The 15,974-nt window shown below is 41.3% G+C and overlaps 1 protein-coding gene across 1 annotated transcript in view; it reads right to left on the bottom strand.

Annotated features, from left to right (window-relative positions):
- POLN (DNA polymerase nu) overlaps nt 1–15,974 on the bottom strand; it is a 236,184-nt gene that overhangs the window by 189,435 nt on the left and 30,775 nt on the right. The window contains exons 5-6 of the mRNA XM_073343208.1: nt 9,910–10,425; nt 4,684–4,880 (exon numbers count right to left, since the gene is read on the bottom strand). Coding sequence (XP_073199309.1) covers nt 4,684–4,880; nt 9,910–10,425 — 713 coding nt within the window. The remainder of the gene's footprint in view (nt 1–4,683; nt 4,881–9,909; nt 10,426–15,974) is intronic.

The following is a 15,974-nucleotide window of genomic DNA, read 5'->3' as shown; positions in this document are numbered from 1 at the left end:
CCTCACACTTAGCTGAATGAGGCTTTGGGAAAAAATAGGTAAGTGAATGGACTGATTTAAATAAGTGTCAGAGATTACTTTGGGAAGAAATTTAGGTTGTGACCAGAGTGTAACTTTAACCCTGTGAAAAATTATATATGGGGGGTTTCACCATAGAGCTTGCAATTATCTGAGGAAGGATGGTCCAGTGGTTAGAGCACTAGCCTGGACTGTGGAAAACATGGGTTGGGGGGAGGGATAGCTCAGTGGTTTGAGCATTGGCCTGCTAAACCCAGGGTTGTGAGTTCAATCCTTGAGGGGGCCATTTAGGAATCTGGGGCAAAAATTGGGAATTGGTCCTGCTTTGAGCAGGGGGTTGGACTAGATGACCTCCTGAGGTCCCTTCCAACCCTAATATTCTATGATTCCCAGACCCTGCATGCCGATCTATAGGGCCCTACCAAATTCACAGTCCATTTTGGTCGATATCAAGGCCCCAGGATTTTAAAATTGGTCAATATCACGATTTCAGATGGAGGTGAGACTGATCTCCCTGTGCTCCCTCACTTCTGCGCTGCCACTGGAGGTAGATCTCATCTCCCCACCCAACCCAGGTTAGCAGCTAGGAGCACCTGGCTGAGGTGCTCCCAACAGTACATGGAAGATTGGACCACCACCTCCAGAAGCCTCTTCTGGCTGCAGAAAGCTTCGGGGATGCTGCCCAGCCCCAGAACTTCCTGCAGCAGCGGGAGGTATGCAGAGGTGGGTCTGATCTCCCCCCGAGAGTGGCTGTGCTGTGGAAGAACAAGTCCTGTGTCTTGCCAGCCAAGCCTGGACTAGCAATTAGGAGCCTGCAGCTGGGGTGCTCCCCGGAACATGGGAGAGATCACATTTCTCGTGGAAAGGCTTATTTCACAGTCTGTGACATGTTTTTCATGGCCATAAAACTGGTAGGGCCTACCAATATAACTGCAACAAAAAATGCCATCTTCATAGACAAATGGAGTAATGAGCACAAGGCTAATAGCTCAAATGGAGGTCCCTCCAAGTAGATAAGTACCACATTAAGATTCCAAGATAAAAGTAAGTATTGTAAAATAAGTTATTGAAGGAAAAACTCTCAGAAGACCTTTCACAAACTTTTTAACTGAAGGATGAGATGGTCGTGAATTGGTGGATGATGTGCAGAAATAGCAGCCAAACACACACGTAATGAGCTTAGCAACAAACCAAAGGTTTTTAAGAATAATAGATACTCGATATGAGGGACTGATGTCTCTCATGGGCAAGAATTTACTGAATGGATAAAAAACATTTCCATTTTTCAGTCCTCAGAGACTCCTTTCTGCTCTGAATCAATATGCTGTATATATCAACAGAACTGTTAGCCAGAGAGTTTCCATGCTGTGAGGTTTAGGAACAACAAATCTAGATGAAATGTTGTCCCATTGTTCTGAGTAATTAAGTCTGGTAGATACTGGAGGTGTCAGAGAGATTTCTGATTTCCTTGAACCAGTATTGCCTGGGCCAGTCTAGGGCTATTAGGATGACTGAGGCCTTGTCCGGTTTGACCTTCCTTAACACACGTAGGGTCAGAGGAACTGGGGGAATAAACATACAATATGGCCTGAACCCAGGGGATTAGGAAGGCATCTTCTTGAGAACTCAGACTTTGTCCTCCCTTGGAACAAAATACTTTGTATTTCTTGTTCTGGTCAGCTGCAAACAGACACTACTGATTGAAAATGGACTTGATGACCAAATCCTTTAAGGACCATTTACAATTCGGAGCAATAGGTCTGCTTAGATTGTCTGCCAGCCTGTCGTATAGTCCTGGAAGGTGATATACAGTTGTTGTGCAGGATACATCAATTCCATAGATCAACTGCTTCCCTGCACAACATTGTTGATCTAGTTCCCACGTTTGTTTACATAAAACTTTGTGGTGGTATGGTTGATTCTCATCTGTACACTCTGATATTTGATATGAGGTAGAAAGGCCATGCAGGCAAGCCATATTTCTCTGAGCTCCAGGACACTGATATGAACCCAAGCATCTCTTTGAGACCATTGACCCTGTACTGTACACTCAAGCAACGACACATCTGTCACTACTGACTTAGTGGGAAATTCTGAGGAGAACAGAAATCCCTTGCAGACCTAATATGGATCTTTCCACCAGTTGAAGGAGTTCAAAACTTCTTGAGGTATGTGTACCCTCATATCTATATTGTGGCCATCAGGGTGATAAGCCATCCATTACCACCCCTTACGACAACAGAGACACGGTCTAGTGTATCAACAGCTGAACATGATCTCCCAGAATGACACTGCCCAAATAGGATAATGCTATCCTCGGATGCATAAACAGAGGAATCTCGAATAGGAGTAGAGTGGTTATTTTAACCTCTGTATTTGGCTCTACAAGAATACTGTGTCCAGTTCTAGTGTCCACAATTCAAGAAGGATGTTAATAAACTGGACAAGTCCAGAGAAGAGTCATAAGCAAGACGATTGGAAGAATTGGAAGACATACCCTACAGTGACAGATTCAAGGTGCTCAATCTATTTAGCTGAGCAAAATATAAGGTTAAGAGGTGACTTGATTACAGTTTATAAGTACCTACACAGGGAACAAATATTTGATAATGAGCTCTTCAATCTAGCAGAGAAAGGTACAACACGATACAAGTTGAACATAGACAAAAATTCAGACTGGAAATAAAGTGTAATTTTTTTTAAACAGTGAGAATAATTAATCACTGGAACAATTTACCAAGGGTCATGGTGGATTCTCCATCACTGGAAATTTTAAATCAAGATTAGATGTTTTTCTAAAAGATATGCACTAGTACACCTGTGTTATATAGATAGGCTGGACTGTCACAATGGCCCCTTCTAGTGTTGGAATCTATGAATCTGTGAAAGAAAAAAAATCTATAATTGGGGTCACCAGAGTACCTGAAGCCATGTGACCTTAAAACCAGAGACATGTCCTTGAAGTAGATTTGTTTTGCAGTTCATTTATCAACTCTGACCTACTGTTGAATCTGCCCTGCAGTAGGTACGCTCGAGCCATCATGGTATCGATTAGAGTCCCAATAAACTATCTTTTGTGTTGGAATTAAATGAGACTTCCATGTTCATTCTCAGTCCCAATCTGGACAACAGAAGTATGATGTACTGAACACTGCTTATCACCTGCTCTGGAGATGATCCTCTCACCAACCAATTGTCCAATAACATGGACACCAGAGAAGCCTTCCAGGATGCCTCCTGCTGGAAAGAGAAGGGAGGGGCTGCTTTCAGAGTTTTCTTCTTCCTGAAGACATAAAGAAGTGACCCAATCCTCTTTCTTTTAAGGGATTCTTGAGAGATCTTCCTCTGTGCTCCTCAGAGGTGTGATGCCTATCCCTGCTCGCAGCCACAGAGGTAGGAGCAGGCAGAGCCCCAGAAATAAAGGCAGTTACTGGGACACTTTTCCCTGAGGACAATCCCAGACTAGACGGATCCTGTCTCCCATCCAGTCAGAGACCAGCCTTATAGCTTTCTCTAAAAGGAACTTCATCTTGATGTCCCTAGATTTAGTTGTCCTCTTGTAAGGATTTTACAATTCTTAAGCTTTTCTTTTACATATCCTTCACTTTAAAGCCTGGGTTTTTCTGTCCCAACATCATGCCAGACCCACCCATCCCCACCTTCTGTACAGGGTAAAAAATGAACCTAGAGAAAGCTGAAACCTACACTCATCACTATACTAAATATGTAGTCTAAATAATTAACTATTTACAAAGTCAGAATAAAATATGCAACTGGAAAAAGGGTGGACATTGTTGGCTGGCTCAGTCTCACATCCAGGAGCAGCTGAAAGGAACTGAGGGCCAGTTGGACACTTTGCCCCCCCGCTTTATACCTTTGAGGCCACCAGCGGAGCAGATGCAACCAAACAACATTGCTGGCTAAAGCATTCTGATCTCTAGCACGTGGGTAGGGTGACCATATGTCCCGTTTTGGCCAGGAGACTCCCTTTTGTAAGCCCTGTCCCAGCCGTCCTGACTTTTTTGGCAAAAGTTCAGAGTGCACCCCCAGAGAGGCAGAGAGGAATGTGCGTGTGTGTGTGGGCGAGGGAGGGGGGGTGAATAGGGCTCTGGCGAGCAGCAATGCGAGCCAGGGGAGAAGGGGCAGGCAGGATATGGACAAACAGTGATGCCAGCCGCATGAGGGGAGGCAGGGTTCAGGCAAGCAGCGACACCAGCCTTGTGGGAGGCAGCAGGGATCAGGCGAAGAATGACACCAGCCCCACATGGGGAGCAGGCTGGGCTCAGGTGAGAGCCCTGTGCATGGTGGTGGCAGGGCTGGGGCCAGCAACTCAGGTCAGCCCTGTGCTTGTGGGGAGAGGAGGCAGAGCACAGGCCAGCCCCATGTGCAGGGAGGGAAGAGGGTAGGGAACAGACAGCCCCAGGTGCAGAGGGGGAGGGGGTATGGCTTGGATGAGCGGGCCCCACGCAGTGTCCCGTTTTCCCTTTGGGAAATATGGTCACCCTACACATGGGGCATATTCACGCCACCAGAAATGGAACATATGCAAATAAGCACTCAAAGAAGAATTACTTAGACATTTGTTGTAGTATTAGACAACAGTGACAATCAACATCACTACTATTTACACACATACAGAACAAAGATTACTGTCTGTTCCCTCACCTGATGTACTTCTTATGAGTCTGTTCCTGTTGCTCCCAAACAGAAGAGTGCTCTATTTTTAAATAAATAAACTTATCATTTCTGGTACAGGCATCCCAAACAATTGGATTAACAATTGAAGAGCCATTGGAAGGACGAAGTTGGTCTGTCTGTCTCTTTATTAACATAACAATTCCTCTTACTGATGAGACTACGCCCTATAAGTACAATTGATTAAGATGAGTAATATTTTTCTACTGAACACCTTTATGCAATTCTATATAGAAATTTCCACATTTCCCTAGATGCAGTGTGTTACGTACAGTACATTTATTTAAAAAACAAACATATTTTAGGGCCGTCAATTAATGGCAATTAACGCAAACAATTAATGCAAAACAAATTAACTAGATTAAAAAATTAGTTCCGATTAATCGTAGTTTTAATCATACTGTAAAACAATAATAGAACAACAATTTACATTTATTATAAATACTTTTGGCTGTTTTTCTACATTTTCAAATATATTGATTTCAATTACAGCACACAATACAAAGTGCACAGGGCTTTATATTATTTTTATTAGAAATATTTGCACTGTAAAAAAGATAAAAGAAATAGTATTTTTCAATTCACCTAATACAATTACTGTAGTGCAATCTCTTTATTGTGAAAGTGCAACTTACAAATGTAGATTTTTTTTAACGTAACAAAAACAAAACAATGTAAAACTTTAGAGCCTACAAGTCCACTCAGTCCTACTTCTTGTTCAGCCAATTGCTAAAACAAACAAGTTTCTTTACACTTACAGGAAATAATGCTGCCCACTTCTTATTTACATTGTCACCTGAAAGTGAGAACAGGCATTCACATGGCACTGTTGTAGCTGGCGTTATAAGAAAACCAACCTTCTGTTGGTGGCATCTGACTCAGATGACGAAAACGAACATGCACTGGTCCAGTCTGCTTTGGACTGTTATCAAGCAGAAACAGTCATCAGCATGGATGCATATCTTCAGGAATGGTGGTTGAAGCATGAAGGGACATAAGAATCTTTAGCACATCTGGCACGTAAATATCTTGCGACACTGGTTACAACAGTGCCATGTGAACACCTGTTCTCACTTGTAAACAAGAAGCAGGCATGATTATCTCTGGCAAATGTAACCAAACTTGTTTGTCTAAACAATTGGCTGGAGTAGGACTGAGTGGACTTGTAGGCTCTAAAGTTTTACATTGTTTTATTTTTGAATGCAGTTATTTTTCTGTACATAATTCGACATTTGTAAGTTCAACTTTCATGATAAAGAGACTACAGTACTATTGCACTACAGTACTTGTATTTGATGAATTGAAATATACTATTTGTTTTGTTTTTTTACAGTGCAATGTATTCAAAAATAGAAAGTGAGCACCGTACACTTCGTATTCTGTGTTGTAACTGAAATCAATATATTTGAAAATGTAGAAAACATCCAAAAATATTTAAATAAATGGTATTATATTATTGTTTAACAGTGCGATTAATCACACGATTAATCACAATTCATTTTTAATAGCTTGACAGTCTTACATATTATTACATATTTCTATTATGGTAGCACCTATAAGCTCCAGTCATGCACCAAACCTCATTGTCATAGGCGCTGTACAAACACAAATAAAAAAGATGGTCCCTGACCCAAGAGTTTATAATTTAAGTCATTAACCCTGGATACTCATCCCATTTAAAAACAAACACAGTATAAAATACTATATAATATTAAAGACTAGTCATAACATCCTGACATATAAATACATACACATCCAACTACTAATATGAGAATAGCAGAATAAATTAACCCTTCCAACTCTCGGCACACACTTTCTCAAAAACCTGGAGGAAAAAGATGGTCTTTGCCTTATTGTCCAGAAGTTTCTGGTGGACCAAGGTAGAGCAGTGAATTTCAAAGTTAGGGAAATCTCAATAAATACCTGCCAATGACTCTCTGAGTTTGTGTTGAGGGAGCTTCTGCTCAAGCACCTTACCTGTTCACAACTGCAGTATGGCCTAACATTACTATAGTGTATTAACATCTTTTAAATAAGCAAAATAAAAAAAAAAAAACCACCCTGCATCAAAATGCACCCTTCTCAAATTTTAGTGAGTTAGAGGATGCTGTTTTTTAAAGTACATACAGAAATGGGAGAGGGGGAATAACTTTTTAAGATCAATACAAGCTTTATAAATATGCCACAAAACCATGTACTACAATAAGTATCTACAATACTTGTGGTCTTCATAATAGAGTGGATGCTGATATTTACATTTTTCCAAATATAAGTATTTTCAGTTTCTGTTGTGCAGAAAAGCTTTTGCATTGGTTATTTTTGGTTTCAGTTAAGAGGTACAGAGATAATATTTTCTTCATTGGGAATATTTCATTCAAAGTTGAGAAACAGAGCGGGAGATGAAAAAGCAGAAAAGATTATTTATAGATTGGAAAACAAAAACCAGCTGAGAGACAATGAGCTCTACTAATTCTAAAAAACTTGAAGGGCATGGGGCTAGATTTTCAAAGGTATTTAGGCACCAGAAGATGCAGCTAGACAGCTAAAAATACAGATTTCAATGGGAGTTAGGCACCTAACCTGCTTAGGGACTTTTGAAAATCCTACTAGGTACCTAAATACCTCTGATAATCTGGCCCATGGAAACCAGAAACAATCTGTGAATTCATTAACTACAGTTAATACTTTGCTTAATAAATCAGTTTTAAATGCAAAATATGTTTTGATATATTTACTTTTTTTTTTCCTTATGTATCCAACACATTTAAGGTAGCCATGTTTAATTAAAAAAAAATTAAGTGCTAGTTCTGTGTATTTTTAATTGAATTTCAATTTCAATTCAAATGCAGCTTGATACAACTCATGAATACAAAATTAAGCATCTAGTACAATAAGAAATGGATCAGTGACAATTTCTAAATCAAGATTGGCTGTTTTTCCAAAAGCTATACTCTAGGAATTATTTTGAGTAAATTCTATAGGCTGTGCTATACAGGACATCAGATTAGATCAGGAGTTCTCAAACTGTGGGTCGGGACCCCAAAGTGAGTCAGGACCCCATTTTAATGGGGTCGCCAGGGCCAGCATTAGACTTGTTTGGACCCAGGGCTGAAGCCCTCTCTCCCACTCCCCAGGGCTTGGGCTCCACGCCTCCCCACACCCCACGGATCATGTAGTAACATTATTGTCAGAAGGGGGGTTCCAGTGCAATGAAGTTTGAGAACGCATGGATTAGATTATCACAATGGTCCCTTATGGCTTCAGAATCAATGATAAATTTTCATATTCTAACACAATAAAAATGTAAACATTTAAAATCTGAATACATTCAGATTGAGCTATATAAATGCTTAAATAAAATATTTACAGATATAGTGTTTCCTCCTGGTTAGCAAAGAGAACCACCAAATTTAGTAAAGATTTATGTATAATATTTAGCATATATGTATATTATAGTATATGTAGTTGCGAATTAACATATTTTAATTGTTATACCCAGAAGTGCAGCAAACCCTACAGAACCTTTCCTTCGAGGGCGTGGGGATTTTTTCAGAGCAGACAGACTCCAAGCTACACAGCTTGAAAGACTCCAGGGCGACCATGAAGCCGTTGGGAATGCATACGCCGGCAACCCAATGCAAGCACTTTAGTCTCAACCACAACAACAGTGCGTATATCCTCCTCGTCAGAGGCAGGATTTTTATAGACGAAGGGGCAGGAACGGCAGGCAGAAACCTTCCAACCCCCCTTTGGGCAAGGTCATGGCCAGTCTAAACAGGCTCTAAACAGGCCTTTTGAAGATGTGCCCAAGGATGGCGCACCCACCACGCTACCATGTTTTCTGAATCATCTATCCCACTTCTACCATGCTTGATCCCAAATAACATAGGATCACTGGGTTCTTTGCATGGTAGAAGTGGGATACTCTCTCCAATTCTGTTCCTTCCCCCTCTCCCCCCCCCCTTTCAGGGACCCCTCTCATGAGCAACTCCTTATCCAGGAGGTGCAATCGCTCCTCGCCATAGGGGGAGTGGAGGAGATTCCTCAGGAGCTAAGGGGAAAGGGCTTCTACTCCCATTATTTCCTAATCCCCCAGGCAAAAGAGGGTCTCAGACCCATTTTAGACCTGAGAGGACTCAACCAGTTCATGGTGAAGTTGACGTTCCGCGTGGTCTCCCTGAGCACTATTATACCTTCCCTGGATCCGGGAGACTGGTACGCCGCACTCAACATGAAAGACGCATACTTTCATATAACCATTTGACCTGCACACAGACATTTTCTCCAGTTTGCGCTCAAACACTATCAGTTCACGGTCCTCCCATTCGATCTGTCAACAGCCCCCAAGTATTCACCAAATGCATGTCGGTTGTAGCAGACTTCCTCTAGAGGAGGCAGGTGCAGGTATACCCTACCTAGATGACTAATCTGTGAGAGAAAAGCCAGCAAAGGGGGGTGGCTATTAAGAGCTATTGTACCAGTAGTGGAAGACAAAAAACTCCTAACTATTGTGAGTAGTCATTTGGGAATCAACCATGTCCCTTAAGGATACCTGAAAACATCCTGGTTCCAACCGCCATTCAAGGAGGATCATCAGATCAAGTCCCTCTCCAGTTGGAATACATGTACCCCAACCTCAAACCAAAGGAAACCATAAGTATCTGACATGGGTAATATCCAACCCTCCATACTGCACTCTCAACCCAAACATTAGATCTAGTGTGTATCCAGCCTTAGAAGACTCTATAACCACCTGAGACAGACCAATTGTTGGCATGACAATCATAAAATTCTTGATTAATCCAAAAGAATCATCACCTATGCAGATTTCTGAAGTCCTCAAACACCATTCCATGTTGACTCCAGGCTTCTCTGTACAATCAGCCCCAATAAAGCCTCTTTCCTTGAGTGAGTCGATCTGTATACCCATCAACATATTCACCCATATGGTTCTATATTCCATGAGTTTTGCTTTGAATCTAAAAAGAAAATTCACCTGGAACCTCTATGTTTCACCTGGTTTTGCATCAATATTTTTCAAAACTCCACAAATTGGCCAAGTTCTCTCAAACCATTTATTGATCCTTGTCAGAGCTTAACAAAACTCAAAATCAGGCAAGTTTCACACATTTTTCACAGCTCTAGTATGAACATTTTCTTAAATTCATAGAACAAAAACTATTGTTATTCACTAACCTGATCTGAGCTCAGCTGTGAAGAACCATCTTGAAATACCATAGTAACTACCAGAGCTACTGCCTCTTTTATAGTTGTGATTAACTGGCTTTTTTCCTCATGTCCTAAATTTCTGATGTCACAAAATGTTTTTTCTGCTTGTTCAGCAGCCCAATCATGCTTTGTTTTATGTGAATTAACATCTTCTTTCATTGGTAACCACCGTTCCATCTTGTATGAGTAATAAGTAGATATATCCTGCTTCCTTTTAAGACTGGTGATTTTATTATTTTCACTATTCTTATTTTTCTTTCTTTGTGCTGACGAGTTTCTCTCTCTATAGTCCCATTTTGGTAGGTCTACATCCTGGTAATTTATAAAAGTGCTCATACTAGAAGTGAGCAATACTGAGCTCACTATTTTAGTGTTTTGATCACAGAACATTTTGTCCGTAAGTTCTGTACTAGCTAACAGACTACTGCTTTTTGCAGTGCTGGTATTCATATTTAATGATACAGCCATAGAATCATGGATCTCCTGGAAGAATCAAAAACTTTTTAGTGGATATATTATTTACCTTAGTATTATATGTCAGAAAACTAAGCAAATATAAATTTAACATTTCCTGAAAAGCTTTTCAAAATGATTTATGCAGGAAAAAACTCAAATATGTTGATATTGTCTTACTTTCATTTTAAAATAAATCTGCCTGATGCATTTTATGAGTTCTATTAAGATAGAAAGATTCAGTTTAACAAGACTATATAACAAAGAGAAAACACTATAAAGACTAAATATGCATCCCTTTAAAAAAATCACTCTACTCCTTTATATTATTTGTAATAAAAATTACTATTATTTTTCAATTGTCGCTGTTGGGGTCATATTTAAGTGAATTAAAGGGCTCATGGAAAGTGCAAAGTTAACTGACTGCAAAACTGGTATTAGCAGCTGCTGTACAAGCTTCTCTATCATTCATATTAAAGTGCTTCATCCATGACCTGGAAAGACAGTCTTCAGAGGCCAAATGGAAGTTTATTTTCCATGCCCATTCACTCTTTCGCCTCATTTATCAAGCAGGGTACCAAAAATGTGACATTAATTTCCCCTTCCTCAGCTTATTCCTCATGCTTCCTAGCTTCAAAGTTATGAAACCAATTCTCTAGCCTGAGACTACACACTCTGGGAACAAGTTGATAACCAAACACAATTAACAGAAAAATCTGTCTTCTTGTACGTGGCTTGTCTGCCATCAACGTAGCTAATGGTTCTGACTGATATAGGGTGACTAGATGTCCTGATTTTACAGGGACAGTCCCGATTTTTGTGGCTTTTTCTTATATAGGCTCCTATTACCCCCCACCCCCGTCCCGATTTTTCACATTTGCTGTCTAGTCACCCTAGACTGATAGTATCTGGTTAGGGAAGAAGACAAACTGAATGAAAATGAAGTGAACAGAGTGGGGGGCACTAAAAAGAGTTTGCCCCAACCAGCATTCCCAATCACATGTGCTGGAACCCCCCCTGGCTTGAAGTGGTTTCCATTATATGAAGGCTTTACAGTTTGGTTCAATAGCTCTCAGCACTCCCACTATAAAAATTGTTCCAGAGCCCCTGTTCCCAATAGGACACCAAGGCTGAAAGAGAGGGAATATCCTTAGCATGACACCCAAACATTCTATCAGCTGCTGCAGTGGAGTGAATTCTACTGCCAAATAGCAAGCAGCGAGTTCTACATTTTTTGTAAAAAGAAAAGGAGTAGTTGTGGCACCTTAGAGACTAACCAATTTATTTGAGCATGAGCTTTCGTGAGCTACAGCTCACTTCATCGGATGCATACCGTGGAAACTGCAGAAGACATTATATACACACAGAGACCATGAAACAATACCTCCTCCCACCCCACTGTCCTGCTGGTAATAGCTTATCTAAAGTGATCATCAAGTTGGGCCATTTCCAGCACAAATCCAGGTTTTCTCATCCTCCGCCCCCCCCCCCACACACACACAAACTCACTCTCCTGCTGGTAATAGCCCATCCAAAGTGACCACTCTCTTCACAATGGTCATGCCTCCAGCTTTCACCCTGACCACACCACACGATCCATCGTCTACAGCCAAGCTCTGCGATACAACCGCATTTGCTCCAACCCCTCAGACAGAGACAAACACCTACAAGATCTCTGTCAAGCTTTCTTACAACTACAATACCCACCTGCGGAAGTGAAGAAACAGATTGATAGAGCCAGAAGAGTTCCCAGAAGTTACCTACTACAGGACAGACCTAACAAAGAAAATAACAGAACGCCACTAGCCGTCACCTTCAGCCCCCAACTAAAACCCCTCCAACGCATTATTAAGGATCTACAACCTATCCTGAAGGATGACCCAACACTCTCACAAATCTTGGGAGACAGCCCAGTCCTTGCCTACAGACAGCCCCCCAACCTGAAGCAAATACTCACCAACAACCACATACCACACAACAGAACCACTAACCCAGGAACTTATCCTTGCAACAAAGCCCGTTGCCAACTGTGCCCACATATCTATTCAGGGGACACCATCAAAGGGCCTAATAACATCAGCCACACTATTAGAGGCTCGTTCACCTGCACATCCACCAATGTGATATATGCCATCATGTGCCAGCAATGCCCCTCTGCCATTTACATTGGTCAAACTGGACAGTCTCTACGTAAAAGAATAAATGGACACAAATCAGATGTCAAGAATTATAACATTCATAAACCAGTCGGAGAACACTTCAATCTCTCTGGTCACGCAATCACAGACATGAAGGTCGCTATCTTAAAACAAAAAAATTTCAAATCCAGACTCCAGCGAGAAACTGCTGAATTGGAATTCATTTGCAAATTGGATACTATTAATTTAGGCTTAAATAGAGACTGGGAGTGGCTAAGTCATTATGCAAGGTAGCCTATTTCCCCTTGTTTTTTCCTACCCTCCCCCCCCAGACGTTCTGGTTAAACTTGGATTTAAACTTGGAGAGTGGTCAGTTTGGATGAGCTATTGCCAGCAGGAGAGTGAGTTTGTGTGTGTGTGTTTCGGGGGGCGGGGGTGAGAAAGCCTGGATTTGTGCTGGAAATGACCCACCTTGATTACCATGCACATTGTAGGGAGAGTGGTCACTTTGGATGAGCTATTACCAGCATGAGAGTGAGTTTCTGTGTGTATGGGGGTGGGGGGTGACAAAACCTGGATTTGTGCTGGAAATGGCCCACCTTGATTATCATGCACATTGTAAGGAGAGTGGTCACTTTGGATAAGCTATTACCAGCAGGAGAGTGAGTTTGTGTGTGTGGTTTTTAGAGGGGGGTGAGGGAATGAGAGAACCTGGATTTGTGCCGGAAATGGCCCACCTTGATTATCATACACATTGTGAAGAGAGTGGTCACTTTGGATGGGCTATTACCAGCAGGAGAGTGCGTTTGTTGGGGGGGGGCGGAGGGTGAGAATACCTGGATTTGTGCTGGAAATGGCCCAACTTGATGATCACTTGAGATAAGCTATTACCAGCAGGACAGTGGGGTGGGAGGAGGTATTGTTTCATGGTCTCTGTGTGTATATAATGTCTTCTGCAGTTTCCACGGTATGCATCCAATGAAGTGAGCTGTAGCTCACGAAAGCTCATGCTCAAATAAATTGGTTAGTCTCTAAGGTGCCACAAGTACTCCTTTTCTTCTTGCGAAAACAGACTAACACAGCAGTTACTCTGAAACCTACATTTTTGGTGTTCACTTTGTGTGCATGTAAAATTGAATTATGACACTGGAAGTATTACACATAAAACTGTGGGTGACAGTTCTCCTGTAAAGGCTCAACGGCAGAACAGACAAATAAAATGATTAATTTACTCTATTTCAAAATGTCATTTTGGGAGGAAGGAAAGGTTTGACTCATGAATTTTCAACACTTGGGGCTGGCAATACTGTAATCCTGACTGTTCCAGGCTATGGCTCCTAGGGTAAAAAATGTTCTTGCTGGAAACAGGAAGCAGAAATTTGGGCATGTCTCCTTTCCTCCTCTGCTCACTAGAATTCTTTTTCTGCTAGTTAGAATATACGCCTCTGAGTGTGTTTATTTTGGGGGTGGGACGGGGTTGACTCCACATGCACAATATACCCTTTCCACTCACCTCCCATGGCTGACTACAGCTATGTCCCCAGGAGCCACAAAGAAGCAAGGTAAACAGTCCCCATATTATACTAGTGGTGGAAAGAAATGGCACCTCAAAAGTAATACCAGCTTCTTCCTGGAGAAACAGCTAGAGACAACTTGGGAGTCATTAGAGTGAGCTGACAAAGAAGGCAGAACTGGAACCAAGACTCCTGCTGCTAACTGGATGACAGAGGTAAGACAGAAAGCTAGAAGAAGGATGCATATTGTCTGAATGGGTGACTAATCATACACACAGAGTTTGTTTATAAAATTTATGATGGAAAATAAAACAACATAAAAAATACATTTTTTGAACTTTTTCCTTAGTTTTACAATATACTTGCCTCTTCATTTTCCAAAGTGATTTTCTTTCCCCTGAATTTATACTCATTCATCTTCTTACTATTACCTTAAAAAAAAAAAAAAAGTGGCAGCAATACCTATGGCTAAGATCTTCAAAACCTTTCCTTTAAAAGGCCCTATTTCCAGTTGCTTTTAACTTCACCAAACTTTAAGCTTTTGCACTGAAATTTTCCCTGCCATTTATATGCTTCAGGCTGAATTTTTTTTAAAAAGATTGTGTTAAAGTGATTCAGCTGTTTCCTAGAATAATTATAAGGAAAAATACATTTTTCCCATGTTGAAAAAACCTGCACAACTTCGCTGAGATACATTAATACCTCTGTGTGCTGTTGCAAGGGCTTGACATTTGGCAGAGGTCAGTCTCTGGTGTTAAGGATGTGCGTTTTCCCATTCCTGTGAAAAAGCCATTCATTCACATTTGGGCAAGTTATAAGCATCTGAAAAATTGCAATTCATATACAATTCTAACCCTTAGAGGCTGGCAGCTTTATTCTCCAAAGAGTCCTCCTTCACCAAGAGGCTCCATTCGTGCACACAAATCCTGTGTGTCAACCAGACTGCGCATGCTTCATCCCCACAGAGTGCCTGAGCATGCCTTATCCCAGAAGAACTGCTAGGGCTGAGCAGGATTTTATTTATAACTGACCCTTCTGGCAGCAGGTGATGCACTCTGGTGCCAGGCACAAGAACTGAGAGCAAGGAAATTCTTTCCTCTTGAGCTTACCAGAGCTCAAGACAGATGGAGGAACAAGAACAATCTGCAACAAATGCAAAGGGATGAGAAGAAGGGGTAGGCTGGGAGAGGTTAAAACAGAGGGGAAACAGGGACAGGAGCCAGGGTAGTTGATAGGAAGATAGGAACCAAGGAGAACAAGGATAGATGCCAACAGAACAGGAGCAGAAGGGTGAACAGGGACAGAAGGGTATATAACTTCTAGAGAACATCTCCCTCCAGAACCTGGAATTGAAACTGGTATTCCAAAGTCTCAGCATTTTTCTGCTGTCTAGCAAATAGACATAAAACCCACTGGCAAAGTGCACGCCAGCCCCTTTTAGTTGCTGGCCCAGAGGATAACAACTTACTACCGTTACCAGCTACCAGTTAGCTCAAGTGATAGAGGTCTGTGCCGTGTATCTAAATATCCTAACCGTGCTAATGACCCATGTGGGGATCAGCACCATTCCACATGATGGAATTATTTTTTTTCCAGTTTGCTGAATTAAATTGTTTCAAAAAATTATTGGCAGAGTGAACAAGGCCCTTTACTCAACTTGATGGAATTTCTCAGTTTGTCTGTAAGTAACCCAATAACTTTGCAAAAAGAAAAGGAGTACTTGTGGCACCTTAGAGACTAACCAATTTATTAGAGCATAAGCTTTCGTGAGCTACAGCTCACTTCATCAGATGCATATCGTGGAAACTGCAGCAGACTTTATATATACACAGAGAATATGAAACAATACCTCCTCCCACCCCACTGTCCTGCTGGTAATAGCTTATCTAAAGTGATCATCAGGTGGGCCATTTCCAGCACAAATCCA

Source organism: Lepidochelys kempii, chromosome 4 (assembly GCF_965140265.1).
Source record: "Lepidochelys kempii isolate rLepKem1 chromosome 4, rLepKem1.hap2, whole genome shotgun sequence".
In the NCBI taxonomy this organism is placed as follows: Eukaryota; Metazoa; Chordata; order Testudines; family Cheloniidae; genus Lepidochelys; species Lepidochelys kempii.
Note: the sequence above shows the minus strand (reverse complement) of the source record. Positions and strands in the feature narration are given on the sequence as shown.